Source organism: Equus asinus, chromosome 29 (assembly GCF_041296235.1).
Source record: "Equus asinus isolate D_3611 breed Donkey chromosome 29, EquAss-T2T_v2, whole genome shotgun sequence".
Lineage (NCBI taxonomy): Eukaryota > Metazoa > Chordata > Mammalia > Perissodactyla > Equidae > Equus > Equus asinus.
The window spans coordinates 18145053-18163539 of NC_091818.1; the positions used below are offsets into that span (position 1 = coordinate 18145053).

Genomic DNA, 18487 nt, shown 5'->3' on the forward strand with positions numbered 1-18487 from the left:
TACAACTATGTACCAGGGGGCTTTTGGGAGAAAAAGAAAAAATAAAATCTTTTTTAAAAAAAGTATTGAGCAATAACAGTTGGTTATTTTTATTTTCATTTTAGTTATTTTAGATTCCCTATTTATACCTCCCACCACTTGTCCAACTGCATCGGGGAGTATCTTCACTAAAGTATTGCCACAGAGGCCTCATCAGCTGCCTACCAGGATGGTGAGGAAGAAATCAGTTGATTTATGGGACCTGGGAATTAAGGAAGGCAAATCCTAAAAATAGTCAAATTAACCCAATCACCTTTTTTGGGGGGTGTCTAAATTTTGGCAAAATCCTTGCTGTGCTTAGAACAGATTTTCCATAAATTTAGGATTTTACTTTACACAATAAGATATATTATATTTCACTATCTTTTTTCCTTAATCCCAATTCTGCTAGAACCATTTTGTGGATTTTTAAAAATTCTAGTTCCTTCTCAGACAGGCTCAATTTGGTTTAGTCATGTATATTGGAGATGCAGTTAAACTGAAATAACTTTGAGTCCATTCTGCTACAGGTTGCTAAGATTAACAATTTGCCCTTTTTTCTTTTAAGGTAGAGATAGACTGTTTCTGGACACATTCTGGATTATTTTATATCAAGCATAGTTCTTCAATATTATGTACAGGATTCCATGCAAGTCAACTCTGCAGAGAAATCAGTAGTTCAGATGTTGTTTCTGTGAAATTGCAATATTTACATTCCAAAATTTCCTAAGTGGAAAAAAAAATGCATCATAAAGGGCTTTCAGTTTTTATTTTCCTAAATGTTATGTTGGAAGAATTGTTTGATGGCATTTCTTTATACAGCTTATTATGAAAATAAAACACAGAAAGTTAAGAAAAATGATTACTCCAAGTGAAAACGTATTAATTCAGTCTTTAGTACTTTTGCATAATGCTTTCAATTCTAGCACTATATCATTTTTGAATGTTGAGATCGTTGTGCATTCACACATTTTAAAGAAATTAATTTCACATTTTCCCAATTAAATACAAATGTAGTAGCTCACTTTATTATTAGTTCTGTGAGGCTATAGAGATCATGTCTTATCATTGTTCTCCAGCACAAACCACTTTGCCTAGCTCTCACTTTGCCTAGTCTCTCTGGACTCCTGCTACCAAAACTAGTATCAAGATTTTTAAAGTCTTATTGTCCCATCAAAGAGGATTTAACTTCTTTGGATCATTATCCATTCTTGCCCTCCTTCCTTCCTGTCTCAGAGGAAGATGTCCTAAATTAATCCATTTGCATGCTTCTTTGCTTTCAGCATACATACAAACACCCTCACATCTTTCCCACTTTCAAAAACAACAAACACGTGATCTGAATACCCCCTTGTCTGTCTGTCTGTCTGTCTCTCTCTCTGCCCTCCCCTCATTGCCAAACCTCTCGAAAGAGTAGGCTTCATTCAACATCTCTCCTTCCCCACTTCTAGTTCCCTCCTCACTTGACTTTACTCTCTGGTTTCTGGAGCTCCGCTCTGAAATCAGACACCAGGGATTCCACTCTTAACATTGCCTCTCGCCAGCTTGTGCCCAGAGGCAGGTCTTGCAGTCTCTCTAACAGGACACACCTCAGGGCTGTCATGAAAATTAAGTGAGACAATGCATTTAAAATGTACTCCTGCATTGCTTGGCCCATAGTGAATGTTCAATAAATGGTAGTTATCAATCTTAATGATTGAAACTGTAATCAGAGTTCAGAGGTGAGAAAGATTGATGTAGGCTTAAGAATTAATTTGAATTCACCCAAATCACACACTCATTCTTCAGATCAGGAAATTTGGGCCAGAGAGGTTAAGTAGTCAAAGAAATTTCATCAAGGACTATATTTGAGTTGGATTTTGAAGGATAGTAACAATAGCTTACATCTATTGAATGTTTTCTGTAGGCCAGAGATGATTCTAAATGGTTTATGTGGATTATTTTATTTAATCCTCCAAACATTCTTGTGAAGTGGGTAGCATTTCAGTAGCTAGTAGACAGTCTGAAGTGGGACAAGGAGACTAGAGAGAAAGGAATGAATAAAAACCTGGAGGCAGGAAAGACATGTTGATTTCTGAAGATGGTGATGAGACTTAGTGATCAGAGTGAAGAGCTCATCTTAGGCAATAATGAGAAATGATATTGGATAGTTTGAGGCAAAATGATGAGGCCTTGACAACCATGCCAAAACAAATTTGGCTTTATCTGATGGGCTAACTAAAGAGCAGTTAGAAAGAAATGGCTTGGGGAAGGGAGGATACAGATGAAAGTGGGGTTTTCGGCACATTGATTTGTTCTTCATATCCCAGGACCCACAGCCTCTGCCAGCCACCATGGGTTCCCACTAACCACTATCAGGAGAGTGCCAGCACAGCGTCCCATAAAGTAGGAGCTTAGTAAAGATTTATTGAAGGAATGAATGAATCAAGGATAAATTGAATTCGAGGTTGTTTCTGGGTGGGAAATGATGAGAGCGGGGACTATGGTTAAGACAATGGGAATGGAAATAAGAAGGCAAATCCTGGAAACAATTTCAAAAAAGAAATTTTAGGACTTGGGCACATTTTGGACATAAACTAATATTTAGAGCCACATTTCAGGTTTATTACATACAACAAACTGCAGTGCATTTGATACATTCCTTTTTATGGTTTAAGCAGAAGTTCTGTATTTGAAATGAATCACATTTCAGGATGAAGTTATTATAAGTAATTATTATTACTGTTAAAAATTATGTCTCTTTCCTTCTACTCCTACTCCCTCCACCCAAGTTCTTGCCAGTTTTACCTTACACCTGGATTGTTGTCAGAATCTCCTACTGAATTCTGGCCAAATAAACCTTCGTATCTTCAAACACACCTGGCAGTTGCCTCCTCCTGCCGTTTTGTCACACAGTTGCTCTCTCCCATGAATACTCTTTATTCTACCATTTTGTGCCCATTATGAATTGGAATATTAGTCATCCTTCAGAACCAAATCACATGCTATCTTCTCCATGATGTCCGATCAATGCAGCTGGAACTAACTGCTTTTTCTCTGAACTCCCAGGGCACTGCCTTTCCCCATACTGCCCTGTCCTGGTCTTTTGCTTTACTGGGTGTCCCTTTATCAGTATCTTATTTGTATCCTCTACCATGATGGTACTGTGTGTTGCCTAATCATTCAATAAATATTTGTAGCATGAATTGAAACTATTTTAAATATTGAAAATCCCTTCCCAACCAGGAGTTTCGCTTTAAGGAAAAGTTAATATATTCAGCTTTACACTAGTATGTATCCTTTGCAATATTGAGAATTTCACATCACTATTGTTGGGGATACTTAGAGAAAGAGGGAACTTTAGGTTGGGAATAGAAAAAAGTTAAAGCAAAAGACAGTGCAAGATCAGCCGTTTTTTTGCAAGGCAACTCTTTGTTGGATAAAAGAAGCTGAGGAAAATTAAACCTGAATCTTTATTGCTGCATTCCTGCCCCTTAGGTAGGGAAGAAAGTGAAGTGAATATGAGGCTCCAGACTCCAGCATCTGGTTCTTGGGAACCTAGTAGGATGGAGAGTTAGAAATCAGGGCATTGAGCTGGATGGGGAACCACTGCAGAAAGAAAGTGTCTCTTAGCAGGCATAGCATCTGCAATAAGGCAAGCTCAATTTGTAAGCATCTCTCTGAACTTGCGTGGAGGGTGATTTTAGAATTTCTAGATAACAAGGACCTTAGTCGTATAGCGTCCGTTATTACCAGTGTAGAATGTGGAAATTGTTATCCATAGGCTGTTTTTTTAAAGAAGCTTAAAATATATATATTCATTTCCTTGGTGCTTCACTCATGACTTGAGATTCTATTTTGTTCTATGAAGTCTTAGGTTGCTCGATCAACCTAATTCTACTACAAGAATTTTCAGAAATCTAATACTAATATTCAGCCAGTATTTTCAGAACTGCCACAGCTGGCTCAATAGGTGTCCTCTTCCACAGTGCAATTGGCAGTTCTCGAGGATCCCAGAACATGGCATGCTCTCTCATGGCTCTGAGTCTTTGCACATGCTGCTTCTCTTGCCTAAGATATCTTTCTCCTCTTCGTGTTTTTGCAAGGTTAACCCATACTTACCCCATATAATTTTTACTCAGATATCGTCTCCTACAAACAGCCTTCCCTGAATGCTTTCATTAGAGCCACTCCCCATGGATTGGGCGCTGCTCCTGCGGGTTCCCACAATCGCCTGGGCTTTCATCAAAGCACTTTCCTCAGGGGTGGCAACTGCCATCCACAGATCTTTTTCCCACTCTCTAAGCTCCTCCAAGAGCCCTGTGGATGCTAAGTAATCAGCAGCATACTTGGAGGGCCATGAGGGCTCAATAAACGTTTGCTCACTGAATGAATAAATGCGTAGTCTCAGTATAGGAAATGTAGAGAAAGGCCCCGTGCCTCACAGAGGTGAGTTATCAATATTAGAGTTTTAGGATAGTTTTGGATAACTGCAATCTGTGCTCTCCGTGTCTTCTCCCCACGCGGTAGAGTGTAGCTAAACCAACCTGAAAAAGAGTGGTTTGTCTGTACGCCTCAAGCTAAGAACAGTTCCAATCCAACCCCGTATTTAAGAATAGTGATTATTTCTACTATGCAGCTCCCAAGGAGAAAAGCAGACTGACGAAACATTTTTGTATCTCGATGAACATTTGAAATTTCGCTGCCAAACTTATTAAGCCCACCCCAACAGTCTTTCTGATTTTTAAAATATTCCACTGGAAAGAGCTCTCTGGATACCCATTTTCTTGCATAACATAAACCAAATGTTAACAATCTATCGCATCCATCTGAATCTCTTCTGATAATACAGTTTTCCCTTTTTTATTCCTTTTTTCGTTTGGCAGGATCACTACAGGTCTTCATATGACTCAATTTTATAAAGTTTTTCAGAGAACAAATGATAAGAGTAAGTGCGAACTCATAGCCGCGTTGAAGCAGCATCTTCTTTCCGTGCAAACAGAAAATCCTGAGCTACATGTAAAGAACTGACTAAAATTTTGAAGGTCTTGCTTTAAATTTTTTCTTCCCGAAGGTTACAGTGTCCGATAATAATTATTCCCGTTGCTTCAATTAGAATAAAAGAGCGGACATAGGTAGCTAAAATACTGGATTAAAAAATACTACTTTGGAGCAGAGTGCCCTGAGCCCAATGGGTGAGAAGGGACCGAGCATTTGTTGCGGAGCCTATCCATTACACGTAAAAATAATTGCCGCTAAAAGTTCACCCAAAGTAGCCCTCTGCCCCTATTCCGTCTGCATTTTCCTTCTGAAGACCTAACGCGCAGCTCTGCACCGCCGGCCGCGTCTGCCCGCGTGCGCAGCGCCCCCCAGCCCCTGGCCGGGCGGCCCCGGCGGCTGACAGGTGCCGGCCCGCCGCGCTCGGCCGACGCCTGCCGGGCAGCGGGCGCGCGGGGAGCGGCGGCGCCTCGGCGGCAGGAGGGCGCCGGCCGGGAGCGAGCGAGCGGGAGCGCGGCGGGCAGAGGCGGGCGGCCAGGGGCTCGGGTCCGAGCGCGCGGGCCGCCCCGTCCGGCCCGGCCGCCCTCGGGCCGGCAGGGCGGGGGCGGCGGCGAGGCGCGGGCCGCGGGCCGGCGGGCGCCGGGGGTTGGCGGGACGCGCGCTCCGTGCCGGCGCCCGGCCTCGAGCCCGCGCCCCCCCCGCGTGCCCGCGCCGCTGCGCGATGCAGTGTGGGGAATGGCTGGGGTTGGCTGAAGAGCGCACAGTGGAGTTTTAATGTCCGCCATGTTGGCCATGGCGTATTGAAGAGAGCGAGCGAGCGAGGAGCGGCGCGGCACAGCCTCCCACCCTCCCGCTGCCGGTAGTGCCCGGACGGCGGGCTCTGCGCTCCGCCCCTCAAGTCCCCGGCAGCGGCAGGCGAGTGGGGACCGCACCCCCGGTTCTCCATGATCCCGCTGGCCGGGGCCGTTTCCCCAGAGCGGAGAGGGATCTGCTGCGCCTGAGATGAGTAAACTGTCGTTTCGGGCGCGGGCGCTGGACGCCTCGAAGCCGCTGCCGGTGTTCCGCTGTGAGGATCTGCCCGACCTGCACGAGTACGCCTCGATTAACCGGGCCGTGCCGCAGATGCCCACCGGAATGGAGAAGGAAGAGGAGTCGGTACGTGTTAACTCCCCTGTCCGACCGCCGCCAGGCCCGCTGCCTCTGCTGCCTGCGGCGGCGGCGGGCTGCCTACCACACAAAATGGCCGCCATCTTCTCCTCGCCCCGACTCCCGGTCGCCGGCCGGGCCTTTATCCCGCCTGCCCCGGCCTCGAGCCCCGGCCGCCGCGGCCCGGCGGGGCCTCCTCGAAGGCCACCCGCCGACCCCGGCCCCTTGGCCCCGGGTCCCGCGGAGTTCGGGAGCCTGAAAGGCACAAAGAGGTCACGTGACGGAGCTGCCGGCAGCCATTTTGTGTTCTTAGTTCTTGGGCTGGGCCTGGTGCATCCGGAGAGGGGAGCGGGCTGGGCGGCGGGGGCGGCGGCCGGCGCCGAGCGGGCCCCGCTGCAGGCCTCGCCGCGGGCCGCTGGGTGGCGCTGCAGGGCCGCCTGGGCCTCCGCGCGCGGCCGGCGCCGGGGAGCGCGGGTTCTGCGCGCGGGGGGATGGCGCTTTCCGGCGGCTCGGAGAGCCGGCCGCGCTCGGGGCAGCCTGGCGGGGTTCGGCTGCGAGGCCGGCGGCGGAGCGCCGAGAGCCCGGCCGTGTGCCCGGCGGCTCGCTTTCCTGGAAGATGAGACCTCGTTCCCGTCTCCTTGCCGGGACGTCTGCATCCATCCCTCCCTGTTCTGGTTGGCGGGAGGGTCCTCAGCTGCTATCCCTGACTTTTTCTTTGATCCTTGAGAAAATGTTGCAGACGCTTTTTTGGAGAACGTACCTCTTCTAAAGCCTGTGACTTTAATTATTTGGGAGGTTTTTGAAAAATAAAATTTAAGTTCGCCCGCTTTCTGGTTTCTCAACATAGGGGGAGAAAAGACCCAATTTAAGTAGATGTTATGGATGTCAATTTTGAAAGAGGGTTCTTTCTTTTCCATAACCGAACTCAAGTTGAGTGAATTCATCCACAAAAATCTTAGCATTGAGGGGTCTCCACTGGATGGGTTTCAGTGTTTAACTGTTTACAGCTAGTAGACGTTTTATCACGGCTGTGGCTTTACCTTGTGGAAGTTGCGTTCAGACGCAGGGTTAGTGGAATCTTCTGTCATTTCCCCCGATCCTTGACAGTATAACCTGATGACCGCTGATCCTAAGGAGTTGCATACCTTGGTTTTCAGGTACAGCCATTTAAACAGGGTGCAGTGTATTGACAGTTCAAGGAGTCAAGGAGTCGCTGGATTTGTGCGCTGCAGTTCTGTTGTGGAAAATTGTACTGTAATGCCTCTATTTGGTACTGTAAGACTTCTCAATGTAGAAATTATGCTCTGTAATGTTGATTTTTATAATAAAGCTATTTAAACTGTTTGGGTTGTTTAACCTTTTCAAGTAAAATAGTTATGACAGTCGAATGTTACTTTTGAGAGTAGTGTCTTAAATCTTAACTTTTTAGATCAGTTAAGTGTATATAGTAGTTGAGATTGTCTAGTGTAGTACTGACTTCCAGCACCTGACCTATGAGACAGAACCTCTTTATTTTTCTTGTATCAACTTTAGAGTAGAATGGTGCCATTTGTTTATTTTAAAAGAAGTGATTTGTTTTTTAAAAATTAAAGTACTTGTGACTGCAGAATCTTGTCTTTTGGTTTTATTTTTGTTTCTGTTCATAAGTTTTACGGGTAATACTTTCAGGTTGGGGTGTCAGTGCTACAATGCCCTGGATATTAATTTGTAGTTCTTGTTTTGCAGCCAAGGAGGGGAGAGCCTAGATAAAAGCAAGACAGCACTACAGTACACTTCAGAAATTTAAAGTCTTGCTTCTGTGAACACTTTGCACAGTCCCGAGAGCTACAGTCTGAAAGCTGGGCTCAACTGAAGTATCAATGCTTGTTAAATTTTACAGATAACTTTTTTCACTGAAATAATTTTGACATTTTATAGTGTGATAGATAGCATTAGTTTGTAACGTGGAGTCCCTGTTTTTGAGAGACATAATGGATTTGTTTTTTCCTTCACACAGCCTTTTTCCGTCATCTTTAGAATTTGTTTCACTTCGCAAGCAACCAAACTATGATCAGTGAGGCATAGACCTCGGGAATAGATACTGACCCGAACAGAAAAATGGAAACAGTACCAGGTCATCAGCTGCACTGCAGCCCTGTGGTTCATGATTGTAGTAGGAGCAGGCCATATAGACACAATATTGAAAGTAGCATGTTACACAATATCGCAAATGTATACTAAGTGTAAATAAAGGTAATTGAATTCCGAGTTGACCTTAGAAAAACAAAAACTTATTGATAATTTGCTGAAGCGTGATATACTTATTAAGATAGAGGGTTAAAACAAACTTTTGCCTTTGATTGACACATTAGTTATGGTGTCTCTTAGATCAGAGAGACCTAGAACCTAAATTGAACATCTAGTTTAGAAAAAGTATAATCCTATCTTGATCATGAAAGATGACAGATTAAGAAAGCATTTCGTGATCAAAATATATCTGCAGAATTGTCATGTGAAGTATTTCTGATAGTTGTTACCATATTTTGATTCTTTGGTAAACTTGACAGAAATTCTAGGTCTTAACACTAGCAAAATAACACTTCTTAATGTACTCCCATTTAAACAGTTTTAATAATATAAGCTGAATACATTGAGTTAATTAGGCATGCCTCTTAATAATGTAAGCTGAATACATTGAGTTAATTAGGCATGCCTCTTAATTTTTAAGAAACAACTTTAAGTAGAAGTTCCCCCTCTTCCCCAAAATGAATTTTACTCAGTTCTAGAACTTAGTTCATCATTTTTTTATTATTGTTGTAGAAGTGAAAAATAACTCCAGATTGTAATAAATTGAAGCACTTTACTGAATCATAGATGTTAGAGATTAAATGTCTGAATTGGTATAATGTAATACGTTGTAACTTCCTAAATCAAAAAGGAACAGTTGATGAAGACTGAGTTAATTAAAGAAATTATTTTCAAATCATAGGAAATCAATAGACTATCAGTTCTAAATATGACATAAATGAGTCCCTTTAGGGGTTAAAGAAGACAAAAGTTTAAACAAGCTGGGGGAGGTAGATGTTACACCATTATTATATTTTTAAGGTTTTTATTTTAACATTACAATCTTAACTTTAAGATTTTAACTTTGCAGTTAGAAATGTTAAAATAGTAAGTTTAGTGCCACGGCTTTTCCTTTAATTGAAAGGGTAACTTTTCCAAGATATCAGTGATACCGAATGTTTTTATTAAGTTTGACATATTTTGGTTAAAATTGGAACTTTATGTTATAATTCTCCTTTATGGATACTTCTCCCTTTAGGACAGACATTCTGAAAAAGCTGATTTTAAAGTGATACTTAACAAATTGGTTCTACCATGTTCGCACAGTAGTTGAACCTTTTCATTGGGATGTCTGGAGAGTGTGGCTCCATTATAAGGGCTGGAGGGTTAACCTTTCTTCTGTTAGCTAACCTGGTTTGGGTAGGGTATGTGATGTAATTAAGATGTTAATGGTGGTGTCACGTTGGTATTACCCTGCACAGCTACTTTTGAGACTCAGAAGTAGGCTCTAGCCTTCACAACCCAACACCTTGTTTTAATAGGGTTCTAACCTGACAAAATCTCGTACACCTACTTTTTCTCTCCTCTTAAAACTACATCCTTCATTACTGGCCCAGTATGCAATGTTATTAAACCCAAATTAAGGACATTTATAAAGTGGACAGTTGTTTCTCATTTTTAATTAGGGGAAAATTGGAAATATGTACATATCTCTGATAGGAGAAAAAATAGTTAAGCACTACATTTTCAAAATAACAAAAATCTAGTTTTTCTGTTTATAAAAATAAGTTTAAATCACTTTAAGTTTAAAAGTATGATTTCTCATTTTTTGAAAGAGACCAAGAATCGATCTTTCTTCTTTTAAAATTTTGTAAACCTAGATTTTTTAGGTCTTATCTGGAGCTGTAAAAATCTAGATTTTTTTTCCATTCTGTCCACTATCTTGGAAGTGAAATATCTGAAATCTCAATTTTAGTAGAAGCAAAGTTTAATTTTTGCAGATAGTTTGAATTAAGAATTGAGAATATTTGGACTGTTTGCATTAAGTAGCAAATAATTAGTCTAGATAAAATCAAATAATTGAGAAGCAATAATAAAATCTAGTTTGAACTTTCTTTCCTGCCCAAGATATTTTTGAATAGAAGTTTCTAAGCTGGGGTTCTGAGGATTCCATGGAAATGATTCTGGAAGTCAGTGAATTCCTGCAGCATGCATATACAATTTTGTGATGGTATATGTTTCTAGGGCGAAAGTTCATCTTTGTCATCAGTTTCTCACAGTATTGTAATGAGGTGGGGCAGAAAGCTCAAGGTGAAGATCTGCTGTCCTAAAAATTTCAGTCATTTTAGTTCTATCAATATGGCAGTTATTATATAGACTTAATAGAAGGATAATTGAAAAATTAAAGGCTATAGGCAACTCAGGAAGAGACTGGAGACTCAATCACAAAGGGGACCTCTTGAAAACTATGTAGTGTCTAGGTTCCTGAAGTGTTAATAATTAGCTCTTGTTTCAGTGTACTATTTTATATTTGAAATTTTGGATTAATTCTGTTTGTACTTAGATTTCATTTTCTTATAAAAAAATAATAATGAGAAACTAATGGGCTTATGTATCTAATGATGTTTTGTGGGTGCTTTATAGTCTGTAATGGAATTTGTGCTGAACTGCCTTTTCTTTCTGTTAATTAACAGGACTTAATTAAAAGTACCATCTAAATATAGGGTAGCTTATGGGGCCTGCCTGGTGGCATAGTGGTTAAGTTCGCATGCTCTACTTCTGCAGTCTGGGGATTGTGGGTTCGTATCCTGGGCGAGAACCTACGCACCTTTCATAAAGCTATGCTGTGGCAGCATCCCACATACAAAATAGAGGAAGTTTGCACAGATGTTAGCTCAGGGCCAATCTTCCCCACCAAATAAATAAATAAAGGGTAGCTTAAATTTTGTAAACAAAGTTCATGCTTACAGGTTCATGAATTTGTGGCTGGGATTAAATATAAAATCACTTCTAATATGTTATTTAAAATAGACTAAGTTTTAATTTTATATTTTGCATTCTACTACATCATGGTATGCAATAGCAATAATGGTCAAGAAACAGATGGAAGATATATATGTGTATGTACGTATGTACGTAATGGCAAGAGTTCTGTTTGTGTATGAAAAGGGTGGATTCTGACTATATTTATGATTCACTTTTCCTGAAAAGTTAAGAGTACTTGTTATCAGCAATTGGTTAAAACACTAATTTTAAAGTAGAGGGTAGCATTTTAAAAGGAGCAATAATACCATGGTATGATGGTATAGTTTGTGATTCTAGTTCTTAGAAGAAGACAACCAACAAGGAAATGAGAATTTTATATTGTAATTTGGGAATAAAATGAATTGTGAGTCTCAATGCAAAGCAGTATGAGTGTATGAAATACAGAGACAGAACTACATAGAGTATGTCTTTTACTTTTAAAGTTTTGAACCCTTAAAATGTGACTTACAGTAGTATATTACAATAACTTCTGTAAGAATAAATCAATTTATGGGGAAATCAGTGAGAAAAACAAGTGATTCAGATGTTTTAAACAACTTACTAGAATTACTTTCAGTGAATTACTTGAAGCTAACTATGTTGTCTTCATCACATTTATCAATTGTGGCAAATCTTTCTTGATCAAGTTTATTAACTTAAAGCCTGGGATGTAGGTAGTGATTTGAATTATTACAGTATTTTGTGTAATGTAATATACAGACATAGTGGATACCTAACTTTGCATCTTTAAATATCTGAATTGAATTTTATCCACCAGCCCCACGGTAGTAGGTAGATGAAAAACAAAAACTTGTTGTAGTTAGTAATATCTACTATGACCCGTTATCTGAGTTGCACGAATGGAGCTATAATCAGTTTTTTAGAAGATAAAGCCCTTGTTCAATTATTCGTTGCTATGGCGGTTATCTTTAAAAAGTTTGGTCCAGCTTCAGATACACATGGTGGCATAGTTTGATGAATTTTGCAGTGGATTATTGAAGCAAACCATTTTGGTTGAATTTCCTTCAGAATAGCAAGTGCTGGCTGAAGAAATAGGATGTGGCCTTAGAGTGAATCCAGAGGCAAAGATAACCTGAGGTTTAAAATGTCCTGTGGATGGTTTAATATAGGTTCAAATCTTTTTATCTATTGAGATTAATTATTTTGATAATTGTAGAATCACGAATAGCAGTTGTATATCCTCTGAGAAAATGTACATTGGCTTTTGTGGCCTTTGACAAGTCACTTAACCTTACTGAATGAACTTCAGTTTCTTCATGTGTGTTATCAGTCTTTTGACCTACCTTACGAGGTAGCACTGAGTAATGAATAAGTCAGTATATGTAAAAAGTGCTTTACAGGTGAATTTCATTATTATCAAATACTTATTGAATGTTTAAAATGGCCTTTTTGTTGATGCTAAAAACTACTTACCTTTATATAGTCCCTTGTATTTGGAATTGTCTGATATAAGCATGTTAGATATGTTCTCTATCCTTAGAGAGTTGTATGACATAGTTGTGGAAACTTGTGTCTTTAAATTTAGGTAATTATTAGTTGGGAAAAGCCTCAAACTGGGAGCTGTCAGACCTAAGGCTACATCCAGCTTCCGACACTGTGTGAGTGTGTTGCATGCATGCTCCCACTCACCCAGGTTTTTAACTGCAAAATGAGGTAGGACCATGAGAATTTCCTTTTGTAATGGGTATATTATGTTACCAGTATGTTTAAGTCTTTCCAAATGTATTTTATGTGTTTATAGAATAGTCATTAAATCTTGAATTAGTTAGTAACTTAATTTGCATATTATACATAATTTACTCGAAGTAAAGGTAGTCTGGGTGCATGGATAATCAGCTCCAGTTTATTCTAGGAAGCCTCAAGTACTAAAGGATTTAAAAAATATAAATGAGTATAGATGTTGCAGAATGCTATTACTGTTATGAGAATTTGAAATTAGAGCCAGAATTTTATAGTGATGGTTGCAAATTTGTGCTTTACCTGTAAAGTAATAGAGTCTGAAGGGGAAACAAAATACAAATATGCTTGTTTTGAAGTCTAAAGCAAAGATTTAATCATTGTTCTAATAGCTAAGTGGGGATATTTGAGATGAAATATGTTGTACAAAAACAGAAAATATTGATAAATTCATTTTTATTCACTTTCATGGCAAATATTTTTTGCACATTTGCTGAGTCAAGCACTATTATAGGCCCTGTAGATAAAACAGTGAAAAACCAGCATTCGTTTTATGGATCTTACAATTCTAGAATTTAGGTTCTCTAAGGGCAGGAATTTTTGTCTATTCGCTTATGTGTTTTCAGCACCTGAAATAGTGCCTGGCACGTAGTAAGCGTTCAATATTTGTTTAATTGAATGACTGAATTCTAATGGGAAAACAGACAAAAACTAAAAAGCAAATGAATAAAAATAAAAAATACAACTCTTATATGGCAGTGGAACAAGATAATACAGAATTTCAAGTGGTGAGGGGAGGATAGAGGTTTCTTTGCATAGATGGTCAAGGAACAATCAACCTGAAACTTGGATGGTGGGAATGAGCCAGCCGTGTGAAGATCTGCAAGAAGAACCTTCCAGGCAGGGAGACCCAAATATGCAGAGAGCCCAAGGTAGAACAGAAGGCCAGTATGACTGGAACAAAGTGAAAAAAGGGTTGAGTAGTCTGAGATGAAGACCCAGAGGTAGTCAGGGGCTCCATATCTGGTAAAGTATTATAGGCTACTACAAGGAGTTTGTATTGTTTTGAAATTAAGTTCCTTAGAAAATTTTAGGCAAGGGAGTGGCATGATCTGAATTATGTTTTTCCAAGAGTATTTTTGCTACCTTGTAGAGAATGAGTCATATTGGGCAAGAGTGCGAGTTGATGGTGACTTTAATTAGGGTGGTAGTAGTGTAGATGAAGAGAAATGGATGGATTTGAGGTGTATTTTGAAGGTAAAACTAATAGAATTTGCTGGTAGATTTGAATGTAGTAGAGGGAGAGAGAGCACCAAGGACTAATCCCTGATTTTTACGTTAAGCAACTGGCCAGATAGATGATTGGGCCACTTACTGAAATAGGGAAAATTGGAGAAGGAAGGGTATAGAAAGGATGGATTTGTTCAGTTTGAAGTGCCTCTTACTTGTCTGTATTTAATTGGATATGCAGAATGTAGTGCATTAGAGCAGTTTGCACTGAAGTTGTAAAATTTAGAAGTCATGGGCTGGTACTATAAATTATGAAAGTTTGGGGGATATAGATGGTTTTTAAACCTGTGCTCTGGGGCTTAGGTAGAGGAGGAGCTATTAGAGAGGTAGGAAGAAAATGAGGGTGAAAGTTTCTCAAGAAGGAAGGACATTGGTTGACTATGTTCACCAAGAAGATGAGCAAGGGGAAAGTGACCATTTTATTTGATTAGATGTGTGCCCTTGGCATATTTTAGTGGAATGGTGGGAGAGAAGAAATAATGAAAGATAAAGGGGTCATAGCAAGTATAGATGGCTCTTTGTGATAGTTCTGCTATCAAAAGCAGAAAAAATAGAGTAGTAGCTGGAGGGGCCTGGGGGATCAACAAATGAATTCTTTTAAAAATGAGTTACAAAGTTCCAGCAGACACAAATGAGGGACACAAAGCTGAGTCCTCTATTGCGTTTCCAGGCTGCAAGCACAGATACAGGAGATCCCAAATAGTGCCTGACAGCCTCCTTAAGTTGAAGAGACAGAAAATTCAGAGTTTGGGGAGGCTGGAGTAGCTTCAGGGCACGGTACCAGAGATGCACAGAGAGGTCCCCTTGAGTCTCTGGCTGGAAACTTTCAAGGCTGGAGGAAAGCAACTGGAAAGTAGGAAGAACAGTTCTGGGAGTTCACACAGGGATGGGAATACATAGGGTCATTACTAGCTGGAGTAGAAAGACCTAATACATGGGGCATCAGATAAAAGTTCCTCAGAAGATTTATTTCCTAAGTAGTGGGGCCAAATTAGCTCTAGGCTAACGACTGTTCTCCACTCACCCTAATAAAGATTAAACACCAGCCTCAAAAGGATGAAGCTAATTTCAAGTAACTTAACTGTGTCCCAGAATAAAACTCAAAAATGTTTAAAGGAATACTAAAAGATCCCACAACATAAAACTGAGTATTTGGCATCTAATGAAAAAATTACCAGACATGGAAAGAATCTGGAAACTACAGCTGATAACTAAGGAAAAATTAATCAATAGAAAGAGACATAGAAATAACCCAGGTAATAGAATTAGTAGACAGAAATCTTAAAATAGCTACTATGAGTAAAAATGAGTTACTAGAACTAGTTTAATAGTTAGAATGATGTCAATAAAAAGGAGAAAAAAATTTTATCCCCTCCTCTACTCAAGAACTTTGCTCCTAAAAACTATTTCCTGTGTGCCTCTCTTGGATCAGTTTCTTGGAGGGGTTGGTCACTAATTTAGCAGAAATGTTTTTTTCTTTTTAAAAGTAAGGACGGCATATATAAGAAAACATGTAGATCAGTTGGTAGAGTTAGCAGTGGGAGAATGAGGTAGTTTATCCTATGGTTCTATTTTCTCTATGACGTATGAGGTGAGGTCATAATCTTAGAGTAAGGGGGACCTTACGGGACGCAAAGGTATATGTGGGAAAGCTGACTTCTAGAGAAATGTAGTAGGATTGATGGACTTGAGTTCAAGCACAAAGTAGGTATAATAGGATTTTTCTAGGATTGTGATTTGTCCAGCAAGTACAAAGGAGTAAGAGGGGGGTGAGGGGATTAAAAGTGTTTGTGAGGTAGATTATCGTGATAGATCCTGGGATCTAAACTGGTTGAGCAGGGTAAGAAGGAAGCCTGCAGGGAGCTGATGAATAATGGGAAGGTGGTAGGACTCATCGGAGTAGAAGGCTTGTGGGATAGGTTTGTTAGAGTTGGAGTGCCAAAATAGGTGAAACTAAGTCAGGAGGTGGTGGTTAAGAGTGAGAGGCTTGAATTAGCTTTCAGAGGTAGTACAGTTATTAGTGAAGGCAAGATCTAGAGTATAACCACAGGAGTGGTGGCTGAGGTGGAGTAGAGGGAAGAATCAGCGTGGGTGAGAAAGTCATGGTATTAGACTGTATCATCCATGTAGGTATTGTCACTACGAATGGTACCAGAAGTGTAGTAGTAGTTGAGAAGACTGAGCTCTGTGACTGTGACCAAAAGAGTGTATACAACAGCTTTAGGGGGAGAGAGTGATGGTAAGAACTTCTGAGGGGTGTGAGACTGGCAATGGGAAGCAAGGAGGATGAACGCTTAACCCCTCTATAAGTATATGGGACATGAGAAAATAACTTCTTCTTGAAAGGGCTACAGGGAGTACTGTTTCTGGAAGAAAACAGGCTTCAGTTAGGCAAGAAGATGAGGGAACATTGAAAGAAGTTGAGACTATAAAGACAAGTTTACTGATATGTCTTTATTCTAGAGAGCAGTTGGAAGAGTTTGAGAAGGTGGGGAAGGGTGGATGATTGGGTCAGATTAGGGGATATTGAGATCAGAATGGTGATAAAAGCCACAGTAATGCTGTTAAGTCTTGGACTCTGTTGATAATGGGTATGAAGAATGATGAGATTTATCCGGCCAAACAGATCCAACAGTTCAAGATCCCTTCCCTACTGGATATTCTGAGCTGTATGGGACCATTCGTGCCACTAGAGATGGCACAATAGCCTGAAGAAAGGGCAGCCCCACTAGGTAGAAACTGGTGGCTTGATGAACTCCAAGGAGTATCTATCACTCCTAGCTGGACAGTTGTATAAATGTCTTTACAAGGAAGGATTTTTCTTCCAAGTTTGTTTCAGGATTCAGTAAATGGACCTCAGGGTTGAAAATCTGAGACCTCTCCCTCTTCTGCATTGGTTCTCAACAGGGTCTGTACCATTCTCTCACCCTCTGGAAATTCTGGAAGATTGTGTGGATGCTTTTGATTGTCACAATTTGGGGGAGATGCAGTTGGGGCCAGGGACAGTGTAAGTTCTACCACACCAAAGATAGTCCTGCAAAACAAAGAATTGCCCATGTGACTTTTGACTGTATCACAGAACATCCCAGTAGGTGAAATTTCCACTTGTAAGTTCTCTGAGTCTAGGACCTAATTCCATTTTACATGTAAAGTTTTTTTTGTACAGTTTTGATGTATACTGAAATTTCCAGGACTGCAACTTCTATATAAAGTTAGGAATGTTGTACTTTATTTTGTTGAAAACTTTGACAGGAGTTGTTACTGTTCTGGAAATAACTTTATCAATACCGTTTGCGGTATTTGAGGCAACAGTAGTACAGACCTCAGAAAGGTCTGAGTTTTAGCTATAACGTTTACAATGATTTGCTGTAGAGCATAAGCATCTGTGATTACTTCATTTTGGCTTCCTGGGTACGTACCCAAGCATTTACATGTTGAAATATGTATTTTATTCTAAATAACTTTCCTTCTATTTCTCCTTTGTTTTGCAATTAGATCCTTGGGTTGATTATTTGAAAAACGTGTATAAGTAAAATAGTGAAGGAATTTGAAAAGAGGGAGCCCTGGGTCTGATGGGGTTGAAAACAGCTACTCTCTGGGGTTCAAAACATGAGCTAGGGAGTTGAGTTTCAGTTAAAGTTGTCATTATTCTACTTAGACTTACCCCAGGTCTCTTGAAGCATGGTGTAAGAAAAATCCTGTGTACAGTGTGTAGCATGGTGCCTTACATATAGTAAGTGCTCAGATCTTTTTAACTTCTTAGTTTCGTTTTTAGGTCTTGAAGAATAGAAATGTGTTTTTTAGGTAGGTTTAAAAATTTTCAACAAATTTCCATCATAACAAATGATTTCTGTTATGGAGTGTTTTGATAGTAAGTGAATACTGATTTTTATACATATCTACTTGTATTTATTATACAATGTGAGATAATAAGCAAGGAAGGTATCAAAAAACATGGCCTTGAGTCAACAAGGATGTCAACTCAAATGGATTGTTTTCTCAACTTAAATACATGCTCGGTTTCCCAGCGGATGTCTAAGATGTATAAAATGTTTTGAAGAATTTGTCAGCTATTTTAAAAAAAGTTTTCTGCACATTTTAACAGATACTGTACATTTTAGTGAATTTTAGTTCTAAAAGCTGCTTTTTCAGGTAAATCAATGGATTTGGATCTAAGAATTCCTGTTAAAAGATTAGCATGCCCTCTTATTCTGAAAGGTTTATTGTCGCTTCCTAATTGGTCTTCCTACTCTAGTTTTTTAAATTTACAACCTTCTCAAAGTCATCA

The 18487-nt window shown here is 40.1% G+C and overlaps 1 protein-coding gene across 5 annotated transcripts in view; it reads left to right on the forward strand.

Annotated features, from left to right (window-relative positions):
* Nucleotides 1-18487, forward strand: part of EPC1 (enhancer of polycomb homolog 1) — a 92217-nt gene that overhangs the window by 18486 nt on the left and 55244 nt on the right. For 3 of the 5 annotated variants that reach the window (XR_006521765.2, XM_044761923.2, XM_044761924.2), the window contains exon 1: nt 5621-6150. The exons of the other annotated variants lie outside the window; for them this stretch is intronic. Coding sequence is in view for 2 of the 3 variants with exons in the window: in XM_044761923.2 (XP_044617858.1) it covers nt 5998-6150 (153 nt within the window). In the remaining variant the exon portion in view is untranslated. Of the gene's footprint in view, nt 1-5620; nt 6151-18487 lie in introns of those variants that run through there. 5 annotated transcript variants of the gene reach the window in all.